The sequence below is a fragment of the Heteronotia binoei genome, chromosome 18, assembly GCF_032191835.1.
Source record: "Heteronotia binoei isolate CCM8104 ecotype False Entrance Well chromosome 18, APGP_CSIRO_Hbin_v1, whole genome shotgun sequence".
Lineage (NCBI taxonomy): Eukaryota > Metazoa > Chordata > Lepidosauria > Squamata > Gekkonidae > Heteronotia > Heteronotia binoei.
Window position 1 is genome coordinate 34,977,220 of NC_083240.1, and position 17,158 is coordinate 34,994,377.

The following is a 17,158-nucleotide window of genomic DNA, read 5'->3' on the forward strand; positions in this document are numbered from 1 at the left end:
TCTGATGGGCTGTGGGCAGGATGCTTCCGGGCCCACGCTCTGGCTATTTGGAGGTCTTCCTGGTCTCTTCCTCCATGGAAAGGACCAGGCCCCCCTATGGCTTCCTAAGACCTCCCTTCCCTTTGCCAGGACGCCTGGGGCTGGGGACGCTGGAGTCCCACAATTCCCCACAACAGGTGCCCATCCCTGCCGAGCACGAGGCGCAGAAGGTCCTTTGCGGCATCGATTCCTCAATGATCCTGACGGCAAAGAACCAGATTCTCGCCTGCGGAAGCAACAGGTCAGATGCAAGCGCCACGGCTCCGTGTTGCGGGAAAGGAGATGCAGGACCCAGTCTTCTGCTAGGCTCCTTGGGGACTGTTGGCCTAACTAGCATTGTTGGGGTCTGAATATTCCTGGGGGGAGGGCAGGAAGAGTTCTTCAGCTCAGGGTCCCAGAGTCGTGTCTGCCGTCTGGTAATGCCATAACCGGAACTACCCAAACAAACAACAGAACTACGGTCTAGATTGAGAAAAACACTGTTACAAAAACCGTATACTCAAATTATACACTCAGTTGAATTCCACTTATTTATCACTTGTGTTATTTACATTCCACAACTCTATTTAACACCACTCAAACATAAATGATTTATACCACATAAGAAAACTAGTCTTTGGCATCCACATTAGCGCCGCACTTCCTGGTTGCTGTTAGATGAATGCTGACTCAGAAGTAGACACAATTCAGACACGGCTTGAATGATGGAAGTGGCAGTTCCTGAAGCCAAAAATCTTTTATCGCCAGTCGATAAACAGGACAATGCTCATAGCCTTGCAAACTTAATTGGCTGAACAAAGAGGGTTGGCTACATTATTTCCTGGATATAATCATGTTTCGATGAATAAACAGTTCTTCTGGCCGCTCGACTTACCACGGAACCTGTGCTCACAATTATTCACTACAGAAATCACTCCAGAGACTTCCCGAGGTACCAGTTCTCGCTGTGATAAATAAGTGGAATTCAACTGAGTGTATAATTTGAGTATACAGTTTTTGTAACAGTGTTTTTCACAACCTGAACTACAGCAGAAGATCGTATCGTATACCTTTACTGGCATATCAGCAATCACAAAATAAATAATAATCCAGTCCATAAAATACACAATCGATCAAATATAAAACTTTGTATAGAAAATTCATGGGGAAAAGAGAGAAAGGGAAAGACAGAGACAACACTATGTGGAGTTTTCTTTAACTTGAAGGACTTCCACAAGAAATTTAGCGACTGCATCAGTCATTTCAGGAATCAAATCACTCAGAAGGAACTGACATTTAAGATTATTGTTCAAATTACTTTTGGAATATATCAAGTTTAGAGAGCAGCCTTTTCCTGGGGCACTCATAAAAAGGGCAGTCCAAAGTTATGTGATCAATTGTGCCTAAAGAATTGAGGTCACAGGGACATAAACGCTCGTGCCTCGGGACCTGGAAATGTCTACCAGAAAGCATCGTGGAAGGGAATGCATTTACCCAACCAACAAAAAGGCTCAGCATCGTGAAGGGACATCAAGAGGGTGGAAGGCTGAAGATCCTGTTCTGTTGCCTGGGCCAGGGCAGAAAGCCCCAGCTTCTTGGTCTTTATTTGAGGGTTAGGGTTAACAATCCTTGCCCCCTTGCATGGCTGAAAAGAACCTGAAGCAAGCACTTGTGATGAGCTCTGGCCAGGAGCTCTCAGGTTCACAGACATTCTGAGGACACCATAACACTACATCCAGGTTTGCTTCCAATGAGATTGTAAATAAAGCTTCAGAGTTAGAAAACGCAGGCCACGCTTCCCTCAAGCTGGGCCTTGAGTGCATGCATGCACAGCGAAACTTAGCCAGACCTTGAGACCACAGGCATGACTAAAACTATACAACTTATTACCCTAAATGTTGACTACCAGTCTATTAATTATTAATTAAGCTCCCCCCAAACATTTGGATGAGCCAGGCCATTTCTGCACTTGGCTTCCAGTGGGAGGCTCTGTTGACAAACACGAGAGAAGGAAAGTTCCCTCGAAAATGGATAACTAAGCACCAGCATGTAACAAAGACAGAGTCACCTAGGCCAGTACAGCCCAGTTCCAAACAGCCATACTCCGGTCTCCTAAGTACTGGAGAATCTTCGCTTTGGCACATTTCTGTGCCTTGGTCTCAGCTTTTCTGAAAGATAGATATCTTCACATTCTGTATTCCTACCAGGTTTGCCCATGTCAAACAGGGAAGGTTGAGACAGTTGATCCCATGTTATTGCACTGTCCTTACTATAATGATAGACATGCCCAGTAAATTATGCTGATGTTAATTAAAACCCCAGGAAGACACTTCCCTCCTCCTTTCAGATTCCTTTAAAGAAATTTCTTTTAACGTAACAAAATTTATCTAATGGCACATGCACTATGAAAGCAGATGGTTGAGTCTTGAAATAACTGACCCCCTCTATCGTAAAATGAGTGCAAGAATTTTGAAAAGTTGGATTATAATGGCACAGATGAGTCTTTTTTGTTGCTATCGTACATGGCACTTTTATTCTTTTTATCAGCGCTTTTTGAGCTGATCTTGCGCCGAAATAAACCGAGCCGTTCTCTCGGGCTGCGAGGCTTCTGGCTCAGCCACCCAAATCCCTGACAGAGGCCGGGTCTGTTCCCTCAGCAGTGGGTGGGCTCGGGTGCCCCACGGCGGCAGCACTGTCCATCGTTTTAAGGCAAGCATGGGGAGTTTGGCAAGCGATGCAGAGGGAACAAGCAGAGGCAGATTGGAAGCAGGGCGAAGGGGACAGAAACACTGGTTCCTCTTCTGGCTCGTCATCTAGGCAACCAAGGCAGGCTGGCCTGAGGAAGCTGAGCTCTGCGCTCCTTGGCCAGTGTCCCCAAAGCCACGGTGACTCTGCTTTGCTGCTGCTGGCATGTCTTAGCCCTTAAAATGCTCTCTTCCCCCTACTCTCCAGGTACAACAAGCTGGGCTTGGACAGGATCTCATCTCAGAAAGAGCCCCCTGCGGCGGACCAGGTGGAGGAAGCTCACACTTTCAGCTGCGCCCAGTCGGCCCCCTTGTGCGACGAGGCCATCGTGTGGGCTGACGTTGGAACGGCCCATTCTGCGGTTGTCACAGGTGGGAACCGGGGAGCTTCACCTCCAGAGGCCTGCGTGGCAATGCTGGCTTGAGGCCCTGGATTGGAGCCAGGTGCCGGAAGGAATGTAACAGGAATGGAAGGAGTGCTTCTGAGGATGTGCAAAGAGCCATTCACTCACTTCTGACCGATCACAGCCCCAAGCAAGCATCTAGCCTGCTCGGCCTCAAAAGGGTTTAGGATCACTGTAAATATACCACAGATATTCACTAAGCATCTTAAATGTAGCATTAGAATATGTTACTCCCCTTTCTCAAGGTCTGAGCCAATTGGACTATAACAGTATCCCCCAAAGCAGGGGCGGCCAAACTTGCTTTAATGTAACAGTCACATATTTAGAGAGCTCGGTTCCTCCCTTCTTATTAATATTTTCCCGTTCATATGTAAGGAGGAGATGCAGCAGGACGAATGGGCGGGAAGGGATAGCGGGGATAAGAGCAGTTCAGTCTGTGAGCTTTGCCTTCCATGTCTTGATTCTTATGGGTGTGTTTTTAATATAGAAAAAAAAATGCAGTCATTCGAAGTTAGGGGTCGGTCAGTGAGGGGACGTCTGGAAATCTAGAATCACAACTCATCTCCAGGCTACAGAGATCCGTTCCCCCGGAGAAAATGGCTGCTGTGGGGTCAGAACAAAGCCTGACAACTGCTTATAATAATTGTTTGGGGAGGGACGGTGGCTCAGTGGTAGAGCATGTGCTTGGTAAGCAGAAGGTCCCAGGTTCAATCCCCGGCATCTCTACTAAAAAAGGGTCCAGGCAAATAGGGGTGAAAAACCACAGCTTGAGACCCTGGAGAGCCGCTGCTAGTCTGAGTAGACAATACTGACTTTGATGGACCGAGGGTCTGATTCAGTAGAAGGCAGCCTCGTATGTTCATATGGTTATAGGGAGGGATGGTGGCTCAGTGGTAGAGCATCTGCTTGGTAAGCAGAAGGACCCAGGTTCAGTCCCCAGCATCTCCAACTAAAAAGGGTCCAGGCAAATAAGTGTGAAAAACCTCAGCTTGAGACCCTGGAGAGCCGCTGCCAGTCTGAGAAGACAATACTGACTTTGATGGACCAAGGGTCTGATTCAGTATAAGGCAGCTTCATATGTTCATATTTAATGCCATTTACGTCCCATCCTCCCCGCTGAAGCAGGCTCAGGGCAGCTAACAAAGCCGACTGGCATAAATGAAAGCATTAAAACCATTTAAAAACAACTGATATAATAAACATTAAAAGTGCTGTATTCATGATGGCAGTTCAAGAAGTCTTCGTGCCTTAAACACTCACATCCTCCAAATACAGATTGGATCTAAGGTCCAGGCTCCGTGGTGAGCAGTTCAGTTTAGTCCATAGAATAATCGTCAGATGTTTGAGAGCCGCAAGACATGAGCTCAGATGTTTGAGAGCTACGGAAGGAAGGAAAATAGATGTGGGGGAAGGGAGAGATGGAAAGAAAGCAATTTTAACTTTAAATACATTCTCCAACAGGGTGGTAGGGGCTTTGAGAGCCACACAATATGCGTGAAAGAGCCACATGTGGCTCCCGAGCCACAGTTTGGCCACCCTTGCCCCAAAGCAATGACAGGTCCTCTTTGACAGGTAACTCTTTATGTATCTCAGGTTAATCAGAAAAGCTTGAGTTGACTGATACAATAATTTGAGAGAAGACACATTTTCACGTAATGTGTAATTCACTGGTGGCACTCCCTGCCGCATGATGCACTGATGACCCCTGCCTTATATGGCTTTAAAAGGGGTTAGACAAACCCGTGAGGGAGAAGGAGCTCATCAATGGCTATTAGTCATAGTGATTGAATAGAACCTCCATGTTCAGAAGCTATATATCTCTCAATAACCATTGCTGTTATGCACCAGTGGGGATGCTTAGCCTTGCTGTTCCCTTCTTGTGGATTTTCTAGAGCAAGGGTGGCCAAACTGTGGCTCTTTCACACACATTGTGTGGCTCTCGAAGCTCCTACTGCTCCATCAATCAGCTTTGAAAAAGCATTTCTCTGTTTAAATCACTTCTCCAAACCAGCCGGTGGCTTGGAGAATGCCTTTAAAGTTGCTTTCTTTCCACTTCCCTCCTTCCTCCCTACCCCCATCTATATGCCTTCCTGCCTTTCTTCCTTGCTGCTCTCTAACATCTGACATTCATGTCTTGCAGCTCTCTAACATCTGACGTTCATGTCTTGCAGCTCTCTAGCATCTGACGTTCATGTCTTGCAGCTCTCTAACATCTGACATTCATGTCTTGCAGCTCTCTAACATCTGACGTTCATGTCTTGCGGCTCTCAAACATCTGATGTTCATTCTATGTGGCTCTTACGTTCAGTGAGTTTGGCCACCCCTGTTCTAGAGCATCTGGTTGGCTGCCTAGGGAAGCCCTGTGCTGGACTGGATGGACCTATGGTCTGATCCCGCAGGGCTTTTCTGATGTCCTTACGCTAAAGCCTGATCGATTTTGCAGCTTGACCTGAAAGACTTGCAAAAGATGTTTAGGCCTGGACACTGAATGCCCACAGAGTGGCATCCCACGCTGTCAGGGCAAGCAGCAGGTATCCATCCCCTTGTACGGATGTCTTTGCTGTGGTCTGGCTGTGGGCATGGATGCCGGGGATGCTCTTGGTTGGCGGTCTTCTCCCAGAGCAGCAGGGCTAACCAGCCTTCCTACCTTCCTCGTTGGCAGCCTCCGGGCAGTGCTACACCATCGGCAGCAACCAGCATGGCCAGCTAGGCCCCATCCCTTGCCGTGCCAGCCGCGTGCCCTACCCAGTCGAGGGGCTGCAGGCCATCAAAGTCATCATGGTGGGCTGCGGCGATGCCTTCACGGTTGTCGTGGGAGCAGGTGAGTGGGGGAGGGGAGCCAAGGCGGGTCGGTCGGGCAGCCGTTTCCAGGGCGCTGGCAGGAGTCACACGCAGCTGCCGTCCTCATGCAGATGGTGAGGTGTGCACCTGGGGGAAGAGTGCAAGAGGGCGCCTGGGAAGAAAGGACGAGGAGACACGGCACCCGGGTCCCGTGCAGCTGGAAGAGACCCACCCCTGTGTGGTGACGTCCGTCTCCTGCTGCCACGGAAACACTCTGCTGGCCGTGAAGCGTAAGTTGGTGGGATCCTGGGAGCGGAGTTGGGGAACTGGGTGGTGCCACATTCACTTGCAGGACTCGCTTACTGCCAGTCAGCCAGCCAGCTGGCGCAAAGCACCGTCCCCATCTCCTCCTCGCCACACTCCTGCCAACAGACAGGTGCCAGCTAGCCGGCAGCAGAGTTGGTGATGGGAGGCAGGAATGTGATTCAGAAGGCACCTGGTGGCATGTCCCAGCCTACTGCCTCTGCTTGGGAGCCGGCTTCCTTCAACAGCTGTTGTTTGAGAAGCTTCAAGCATGCCCACGGCCATATAACGCTTTGTGAGGAGGCCAAACGTGCTGAGCTGGAAGAAAGGTCAAAACTGCAAGTGCATAACAGCGCCTCTACGAAGCAAGCAACTGTTTGTGGCTTGAGGCGAGAAAATATTTTGTGGCCAGAGTGAGGCAAGCAAATTGTGCTTTGGGTGTGATGGTTAGTTTGAATCCCAGGTGGTTTTTTTCCCTGAGCTCTGGGGTGGGGGCAGAACAGCCTGTATCAGAGCTAGGAAATCATTTTGGGGGGACTTTATGACCGAGTGACGGCCTACCTCTGAGGTGTGTGGTCACCGAACACTTAAAGAGCTTCAGCAATGGTTTCTTGTCGGCCTCAAAGCCTGTGCGATTCTCCGGTCGCTTGCCTTGCCCCGCCCCCCTTCCAGCTGTCTCTTCTTCCCTTAAATCTGGCCCCAAATTGGCTGGCAGTGCCCAAGATCAACCTTTGCTTGAGGTTGTGAAATCCCGCTCCTTATTTTCTGGGCGATGAATGAGCAGTGAGAAGACTGGAGCCTGCCTAGTGACTTGGGGCGGTGGGGAGAGGCCTACAGCTGGAAAGGAAAGAGACGAGAGAGTGCCAAGCAACCTAAGTGCCTCCTCGCTCCAGCTCCAAGACAAAGCCCCCTTCTGTGTTCATCCCCCACTGCTCGTGCCAACCACTGTGCTCGTGCCAGTCCCGTTTCCGCTGTCCTGGATCCCAGCAGTGTCTGTAAAAGAGGGACTGAGCCAGCAATCAAAGCTACCCCTCTGTCAGAACACTCCCCCCCCCCCCAATGACTCCTGACTTCTGTGCTTTCATGTTTTAGCAGCCATGGAGGAGCCCTGCCCAACGTAAAAGGAGCGGGCTAGGCCCACAGTGACTCTCCTAGCCTGCAACCCAGCGTCTTCTCACTGGCCTTCCCCGCCGCCCCCCCCCCCCCCCGCCGCTCCTTTTTGCACGGAGCCCTGACTCGACAGGAGCCTAGCACCACTGCCCTGCGGGCAGGACCAAGCCTTTGTCTTCTGCTTGCCTTGCCTGGAGCGAAGCAGCAGAGGAATTCTCCTCGGATTGCTCATGAGAAGAAAAGCTCCTTGAGTGCCCCGGGAGAGAGCAGTGCACCCTGGGAGATGGGCCGCCCTCGCCAATCATCTCACCATCTCCTCTCCTGCGTGACTTTGGGAAAGGAGCAACCGGCCCAGGGTTCGTCTTTACGGCTTTCTCCCGCTGACTCAGCCTCTGCTGCGTGGGCCCTCACACGACTCCAGCGGTGGGAGCGGAGCGCCTGTTCCTATGGCCCCGGGCACCGCCAGGAGTGATTCAGCGCCGGGGCCGCTTTTCTTGATGTTTCTGAATCCACATTGCCAAATCCTCCTTATCTGGCAGAAGCATCACTTTTAGCTACTTGGGATCTTTGCTGTTTTCCTAAAGAGTCTTCCAAACTGACACCCCTGGTGGGGATGGATCCTGGGACTTTTTTCACTCCTCTCTCTGGTATTGTCAAGGAATCCCTCGCCCACAAGCAAGACTTTTTTTTTTTGTAGCAGGAGCTCCTTTGCATATTAGGCCACACACCCCAGATGTAGCCAATCCTCCCAAGAGCTTACAGTAGGCCCTGTAAGAAGAGCCCTGTAAGCTTTTGGAGAATTGGCTGCATCGGCTAGGTGTGGCCTAATATACAAAGGAGTTCCTGCTACAAAGAAAGCCCTGCCCACAAATACCAGTTTCCCAACCCCCTGGAAGCAGCTGACACGGGCAGCTGCCAGCTCACAGAGGAGTATTGGTGTGGAGGTGGCTGAGGGGGGGGGGTGCATTATGGATAGAATGCACCAAAGCCTGAATGCTGCTTTTCCCCCTTTTCGCCTAATTCAGGCTCGAAAGGCAAGCCGAGCATTTGCCAGCTCTTTCCTCGCTTTTAATACCTCATCCCAACGGCCGCAGCATTATTGGTGCAGAACAAATGCCTGCTTATCTAATTAAAGCCAAAGAATCTGTGCCTTTGACATGTGCCCGTTGCACATGGACTTGCTCAGCTATTTATACTACAGCTGCTCAGGGGCTTTGACCCCGTCCCCCCCCCCCCCGCTCCCTGAAGTGGCCTTGTGAGGAGCTAGCACATCGGTCTGCTTAGGTGCCCTGCCGTTTTCTGAGATTCTTCTGACCGGAGATGACTGGATCGCACCTCGGGCTGCCTTCCTTGCCCATTGCAGATCAGGAGCGCCGTGTAAGAGAGAGGGGGGCTCGCTTCAGCTCAGCTCAGTCTCTCGGTGGAAAGCGCTGTCAAGTCGCAGCTGACTTACGGTGGCCCCACAGGGCCAAGGCGAGAGCTGTTCAGAGGTGCTTTGCCATTGCCTGCCTCTGTGTAAAGACCTTGGGCCGCCTTGGTTGTCTCCCATTCCAGTAGGAAACAGGACCAACCGCGCTTAGCTTCCGAGATCCGATGAGCAGCAACATAGAGGCTCCTGAGGAATCAGTTGTCCACAGGGCATGCGAAAGGACTCAATGGTCGCTGTGGCCGGCGGCAGTTCACATTCCTTTGGGGAGGGGGGGCATCAAGGCCAATGGTGTGATTAAAAGGGAAGAGACGTTCTTTCTGCCAAAGTCCTTCCCGGCACCATCCCAGAACCATTTCTTAAGAAGGGTGGGCTTCCCGTGCCTTGAGCCTCGCTCGCTTCTGGCGGGTTCCAGGATATTTCCCCAGCTTTCTCTGGCAAACAGAGCAGCAGCCCTGAACGGCTTCACCGCGCGGATCTTTTGCTTTCTGACTTGTTTGTCGCGGTGTGTATATTTAGAAGGTTTGTATGCAGCCTCTAGATCAGGGATGGCCAAACATGCTTAACATAAGAGCCACATAGAATAAATGGCAGATGTTGGAGAGCCACAAGGTATGAATGTCAGGTGTTTGAGAGGGAGGGAGGGAGGGAGGAAGGAAGGAAGGAAGGAAGGAAGGAAGGAAGGAAGGAAGGAAGGAAGGAAGGAAGGAAGGAAGGAAGGAAGGGAAATAGATGAGGAAGGGAAAGGTAGAAAGAAAGCAACTTTTAACTTTAAATGCAATTATTTAAAAAGAGAAAGGCCTTCTCCAAGCCAGCTGAGCCGCACAATATGTATGAAAGAGTCACAGTCTGGCCACCCCTGCTCTAGATAAATGCATTGAAGCAGGTCCCAACAAAAAGCTCTTCCTTGTTGGAAGACCAAATGAAGGTTCCCAAAGGGAGAGCAGCAGCTGGAGAAAGTGTCCCCAGATCTCTCTGCACAGGGGAGATGCTGCCAGTATTCCTGCCCATGACTGCTTGGCCCAGCATGGGGGTAGTCCACATCTCCCAGCCAGAAGGAAGACAGGGCCATAGAATCACAGAGTTGGAAGGGGCCATCCTCATCCTCAGGATGCTCCTTGCACATTCAGCCTAGAGCAGGGGTCCCCAACTCCCCGGTCGGTGGCCTGTCAGCAACCAGGCTGTGAGTTGTAGAATGATTTCTTTATATATTACAATCAATGTCCCCTCTAAGCTACAAAGTCTTGTGAGCAAAAATTCCACTTTGTGAGCTCCTGGCATTAAAGTTGTGAGCTGCTGCATCAATTATTGTGCTCTGGGGTCATCCTTCCTAAGCGAAGACAAAAATGTGTGAGCGGGAGGCTAAAAATGTGTGAGCTGGCTCACGCGAACTCAGCTTAGAGGGAACATTGATTACAATGTAGTAATAATGAGAAGACGACGACATTGGATTTATGTCCTGCCCCCCACTCTGAATCTCAGTATCTCAGAGCGGCTCACAGTATCCGTTCCCTTCTTCCCCCACAACAGACACCCTGTGAGGTGGGTGGGGCTGAGAGGGCTCTCCCAGAAGCTGCCCTTTCAAGGACAACTCCTGCAAGAGCTATGGCTGACCCATTTCATTTCATTTCATTCATTTTATTTGATTTATGTCCTGCCCTACCCCACCCAAGGCCATTCCAGCAGCTGCAAGTGGAGGAGTAGGGAATCAAACCCGGTTCTCCCAGATAAGAGTCCGCACAGTTAACCACCACACCAAACTAATAGGAATAAAGTGCACAATTGGATCATCCAGAAACCATTCCCCCCCCCACCGGTCTGTAGAAAAAATTGTCTTCCACAAAGCCAGTCCCTGGTGCCAACAAGTTTGGGGACAGCAGGCCTCGAGCATCCCTGACAAGCGCTTGTCCAGCCACTGCTTAAAGACCGCCAGCGAGGGGGAGCTCACCACCTCCCTCGGTAGCCGATCCCATGGTTGAGCAACTCTCACTGTAAAAATGTTTTCCCGAATACCCAGTCAGTACCTTCCCACCCTTAATTTAAACCCATTCTTAGAGTCCTCCCCTCTGCTGCCAAGAGGAACAGCTCCCTGCCCTCTTCTAAGTGACAGCCCTTCAAATGCTTATAGAGGGCAATCATGTCTCCCCTTTGTCAGCGGTCTTCTCACTCACGATGGGAAGAAAAGGCTGCCTTTTCCTGCTGGTTGGAGGAACCTCTGCTCCAGCAGTAGATTGCGGCTGGCCCTTGGGAAAAAGGGCATTCCATCAGGGCAGGGGCTCTGTCTCTCTCTACACTGTCTGCGTCTGCACCCTTGCCACTAACTGCCCTGGGAAAGGGGGGCAGAGAACTCACGGTGCGTGCAGTGCTCTCTGTGACACAGTGAGACAGAACGGGGTAGTCGGAAGAAGGCACAGCTGGCAGCCACGCAGGAGGTGGTAATCACGAATGGGGTGTTTGGTGTAGTGGTTTAAGTGTGCAGATTCTCATCTGGGAGGACTGGATTTGATTCCCCTACTCCTTCACTTGCAGCTGCTGGAATGGCCTTGGGTCAGCCATAGCTCTTGTCAGAGTTGTCCTTGAAAGGGCAGCTGCTGCCAGAGCTCTCTCAGCCCTGCCTGCCTCACAGGGTGTCTGTTGTGGGGGAGGAAGATAAAGGGGATTGTGACTGCTGTGAGACTCTGAGATTCAGGGTACAGGGTGGGATATAAACCCATCATCATCGCTTCTCCTCCTCCTTCCTGTATAGTGAGGTGCAGAGAGGAATTAGGGAGCACTTTATGGGTGCGGAGCAAAGCCCTCCCCCCAAGAATTCACTCCAGTATTTCCGTTACGGTGGCTGGACTCTGTGTGTGTCTGCCAGATCCAGACAGGAAGGAGGGGGCCAGGGGTGAAGCCAGCAATCTCCGAGCCCACATGCATATCAGTGGCTCTGGCTGCAGGAAGATCATGGCTTACTATCTCACACGGACAGATTGCCCCAAACTAGATGGCAGGATAATAAGCCCTTCCCCTTGGAGCAGAAGAAGGCTGGATGATTCCAGGAAAGAAGAGGCTCCCAGGGGGAAATTACAAATTCTCAGAACCCAGGGAGGAAGCTCCCTTCTCCCCCCTTTGCTCTTCTTGGAACCAGTTTCTTGTAGTGGTGAAGTGTATGGACTCTTATCTGGGAGAACTGGGTTTGATTCCCCACTCCTCCCCTTGCAGCTGTTGGAATGGTCTTGGGTCAGCCGTAGCTCTTGTAGTTGTTGTCCTTGAAACGGCAGCTGCTGTGAGAGTCCTCTCAACCCTACTCACCTCACAGGGTGTCTGTTGTGGGGGAGGAAGGGAAAGGAGATTGTGAGCTGCTCTAAGACTCTTGAGATTCAGAGCGGAGGGCGTGATATAAATCCAATATCATCTTCTTGGATGGGCAGAAGCCACGAAGGACTAAGTTTTTGCTTCATCTCGTTCACATTCCAGCCACGAGAGCTGAGGTAACGCTAAGCTTTGAAGCAATTTCAAGCAATGCTAGCGTGTCGTACTTAAATATCATACAGGATAAGTACCGAGTGTACAGAAAGGGGATTATGTATTTTTAAAAACTTTTTTTTCTTTGTACCCTTGCTAAGCCAGAACGCTCGAGCAGACCATTTGCATTCTTCTTAAAATTCATTTATTAAACATTCTTATATTTTCAACGCTGTAAGCCTGATCTCTTGAAGCGCACTGAGGATATTCATCCGTGCTATCTGAAGTGTGTCAGGGGGCAGGGGCAGCAGGCGAGCTTGCCATTCCTCAAGTGCAAGACCTTGAAGTTGCGATAGGTCATCCCCGTGCTAGCTTGTAGGAGCAAAGTGGGAGGCATGACAACTAGGCGTAGCTGCTAAAGCTCAGTGCAGAGTGCTAGATGCGCAGCTCCTTTAGCAGGTGTTCTGAGTCACCAGGGGTGGTAGTTGTTACCCGGTTTGTTTTCAGTAACCCTGGGAAGCAAGAGAACGATCCTGCTGGGGAGTGGAGGCTTGGCGTGACTGCAGGGCTTTCTAACCTCCCAGGGACCAACCCAAAAGAGCCAGCTTGGTGTAGTGGTTAAGAGCAGCGGACACTAATCTGGAGAACTGGGTTTGATTCCCTCCCTCCACGTAAAAGCCAGCTGGGTGACCTTGAGTCAGTCACAGTTTTCTCAGAGCTCTCTCAGTCCCAGCTGCCTCACGGAGTGTCTGTTTTGGGGAGAGGAAGGGAAGGCGATTGTAAGCTGCTATAAGACTCTTTTTTTTTGGGAGGGGGGGCGCTTCTTCTCTTGCAAGTCTGTTCCTTCACAACGTGTGTGTACCATAGTCAAAAGGGGATCGGTCAGTCTTATTGCCCTTTCAGGTAACTGGAGAGGAAGTATATTGGGACTGAGGGATGATGGTGGCCTCCAGTGAAGGCAGGCTTAAGAGCGTCTTTGACCCTCCCGCTGGAGCAGAACCCCAAAGGGCCTCTCCCTTTGCTGTGTAGCATGCTGCAGATGCTTGTCCTGTTCTGCAACAAACTATTAACAAAAGGGGAGGGATGCTGGCTGAGTGGTAGAGCATCTGCTTGGGAAGCAGAAGGTCCCAGGTTCAATCCCTGGCATCTCCAACTAAAAAGGGTCCAGGCAAATAGGCGTGAGACCCTGGAGAGCCACTGTCAGTCTGAATAGACAAGACTGAAAGATTTCAGGTTTTCACGGCTGGTATCATCATTAGGGTTTGTAGAATCTTTCAGGCTCAAGTGCCGTGTTGAGAAAGTTTTTCTTCCAGACGTTTTGTTCTCAGCTGCAGAGAACGTCCTCAGTGGCGTTGCAGCCGGAGCAGGCGCTCTGACCTTCTTGGCTGCTGTGCATTGAGTGAGGCCAGGGCTGCTGGAGAGCTGCTATTTCTAGGCTGGAGGGGGTGTGGTGAGAGGGCAATTGGTTTGTGAATGTACCCATTGTTTGGTGGGGCTTCCTGGCAGGGCGGTGATAAGGAAACTGGCTGTGGAATGTGACCATTGTTCTGTGTTGATTGCTGGGAGGGTTGGAGGGGGTGTGAAGATAAGGAAGATGGTTGTTGATTGTGCTGATTGTTCTCTGGAATGTGCTGGTTGTTCTGTGACCTTCTGCAATTTGTAGTCTGTAGGGTGTTTTGCAGAGCTGGATACCAAGAATGGTGGATGCAAATGCCTTCTTCCTTTCTGTTAAAGTTGTGCTGGTGTTTGTAAATCTCAATAGCTTCTCTGTTCAGGCGGGTGTGATAATGTGAAACCGCAGAAAGGACTTCAGTTCTTTCAAAGTGGATGACGTGGTCTCCTTCTTGAAGTGCATGTTCAGCGACAGCTGATTTTTCTGGCTGAAACAAGCGACAGTGTCTCTTGTGTTCGGTGAGGCGGGTGTTGATACTGCGTTGGATAGTGCCAACGTAGACTGCACCACAGGAGCAGGGTATTTTGTAGACTCCAGGGGTTGAAAGTGGATCTCTCATATCTTTGGCAGAGCGCAGCAAGTGGCGGATCTGTTGTGTGGGCTTGAAGACTGTGTCCACATTGTGGTGTTTGAGAATTTTGCCAATGCGGTCGGTGACAGTTTTTATGTAGGGCAGGAAGGCTGTACCTACATTTGTATGTACAGATATCTGTGATCCAAGACAACTCCAGCAAGAGCTACATCACCTCAACCAGTCACTGCAGGCCAACGGATACTCCCAACAAGAAATTCGAAGAGCCCTCCACCCCAGGAGACCATCCACACCAAATCCCGAGCCACACACAAATGTAGCAGTACAACAAAGTAGGAGTCCAGTAGCACCTTCAAGACCAACAATGAAATAAAACTTTTGTCGGTCTTAAAGACGCTACTGGACTCCTACTTTGTTCAGTAACCAAGATGGTTTCTCAGATGAGGAATGGTGGTGGAAGCATCAGAAGATCTTCCTTGGGATTCAGGACTGGGTTGCGGTGGGGAGTCCTTCATCCACATTAACAGGTAGGTTTGGGATGCATTAGAAGTGGATTATTAATACAGCACACAGCTTACAAAGTCCGTGACCACAAGAAAGGCTGCTTGCTGAGAAGTTTTTAGAAAGGGAAGGAGGTCAATAAATCGATACGGGGGGGAAAAAAAAGACTCAAGAATGACTGTCTTGAATCTTGCCTCTGCCATGTGCTTACCCACTCCCACCTTCAAAGGGCCAAGGGAGGCAAGAGGTGAGGAAGCCTACTCAGTTGCCACCTCTCAGTGGTGGAACCAACTGCCTGAGGAGGTCAGAGCCTTGCGGGACCTTGCACGGTTCCACAAGACTTGTAAGACGACACTGTTCCAGTTAGCGTTGAACTGAGATGCTGACCACCACCACCGAGACGCTAGATCCAATGGATGCTTGAGATCATTGAACGCCGTCTTAAATCTGTATCGAAACTAGCACCAAATTATTTTTTAAACCGTTTAATGCTATTAACGTAAATGTTTTTATTGTATGCTATGTATTGTGAGCCGCCCTGAGCCTGCTTCGGTGGGGAGGGCAACGTTCCCTCCGAGCTGCAGAGTCTTGCGAGCAAACACTCTACTTGGTGAGCTCCTGGCATCAAAGTGGTGAGCTCCTGCATCAATTGGTGTGCTCTGGGGTCATCCTTCCTGAGCTAAGTCAAAAATGTGTGAGTGGAGGCTGAAAATCTGTGAGCTAGCCCACACTAACTCAGGTTAGAGGGAACACTGGGCAGGATATAAATCCAGTAAATAAATAAATATGTCCCTCCAACATAACACTTTTTTGGGGGGGGGATGGATTATGATAGCAATGGTAGCTCTCCCATGCTGGCTGGGGCTGATGGGAGTTGTAGGCAAAAAACATCTGGAGAGCTACCATTGGCCACCCCTGGCATAAGGTATGGGAAGTGCTTAGAAGACTTGAAAGTGCCAAGCACAGCCAAGGGTGTGGGCCAAGGGTTCAAAAGGACCCTCTTCTCTTCTGGCACTCTCTTCAGGGATGCCCCAAGAGGAGAAACGTCGACTGCGGGGTGACATAATAGAGGTTTACAAGATAATGCATGGGATGGAGAAAGTAGAGAAAGAAGTACTTTTCTCCCTTTCTCACAATACAAGAACTCGTAGGCATTCAATGAAATTGCTGAGCAGTCAGGTTAAGACGGATAGAAGGAAGTACCTCTTCACCCAAAGGGTGATTAACTTGTGGAATTCACTGCCACAGGAGGTGGTGGCGGCTACAAGCATAGCCAGCTTCAAGAGGGGGTTAGATAAAAATATGGAGCAGAGGTCCATCAGTGGCTATTAGCCACTGTGTGACAGTGTTGGACATATATATTTGGCCACTGTGTGACACAGAGTGTTGGACTGGATGGGCCATTGGCCTGATCCAACATGGCTTCTCTTATGTTCTTATGGACCTCCTGATGGCACCTGGGCTTTTTGGGCACTGTGTGACACAGAGTGTTGGACTGGATGGGCCATTGGCCTGATCCAACATGGCTTCTCTTATGTTCTTATGACAGACAGCTGCTGTGGCAGAGGAAAGGCCTCTGCTTAGGCCAGGGATCCCCCCACTTTCTGAGCCTGCAGCCACCTCTGGGAGTCTGACATAGAGTGGCGGGTGCAACTGTAAAATGGCTGCTCAGAGAGGCGGAGCCAGCCACAACACGTCAGGGAGTTGTGCACAACTGTGACAGTAGCTCTTTAGCATTTCTGGCAGAAGCTCTGTTTTAACAGTGCTTTTAAATATGCCTTTAAAAGACCTCAGCCTGAGACCCTGGCAAGTCATTGCCAGTCTGAGTGGACAATACTGACTTTGACCGACCAATGGTCCGATTCAGTAAAAGGCAGCTCCCGTGTGCATTCGTATTATTTTAAAAATATATTTTTTTGAAAAGCGACCAAAATTTGTTGTAGCAATGCTATTGTCGGCTTCCACCGGAATTACAAAAAAACCGTTAAGACCGGGATGATCTGGTAACTTCAGCAGAAGTCCCAGTTAGGTGCATTCAGCATTTTGAATGGGCAGTCAATGAGCTTTAGTTGCAATCCACATTTTTAAGAATATCATTCTACTAATTGCTCAGGAGATTCTGAAGTGCCAGAATGTGTTGCTGGCGACCAAAATAATTCTTACCATTCCTCTTTACTACGAAGGAGGTGGAAAGGGGAAAAGTTGATTCATTTGAAATGTGTTGGAGGAGAATTTTCATTTGCATTGCAAAATCTGGAGGCCTTTTGACCTGAGGAATTCATATTTCCCCATGAGTCTTCAGAGTTCGGGGGTGGCAGCACCTTCTCTCTGCCCGCCCCACCTTGGGATCCAGTTTCTTTCTGAGGACTTGAGGGGTGTCCTTGGGGGTTGTGTAATTTGGTAAAAACAAGAATATCGGTGGGAGGTTGCAACAAACTG

General features: G+C 50.1%; 1 protein-coding gene across 1 annotated transcript in view; it reads left to right on the top strand.

Moving 5' to 3' along the window:
- The window catches only part of NEK8 (NIMA related kinase 8), a 31,246-nt gene extending 23,860 nt beyond the window's left edge, over nt 1-7,386 (top strand). Inside the window, exons 11-15 of the mRNA XM_060259449.1 lie at nt 130-280; nt 2,971-3,134; nt 5,829-5,987; nt 6,079-6,237; nt 7,343-7,386. Of these exons, the coding sequence (XP_060115432.1) occupies nt 130-280; nt 2,971-3,134; nt 5,829-5,987; nt 6,079-6,237; nt 7,343-7,371 (662 nt within the window). The 3' untranslated portion in view covers nt 7,372-7,386. The remainder of the gene's footprint in view (nt 1-129; nt 281-2,970; nt 3,135-5,828; nt 5,988-6,078; nt 6,238-7,342) is intronic.
- The last annotated feature ends 9,772 nt before the right edge of the window (nt 7,387-17,158 follow it).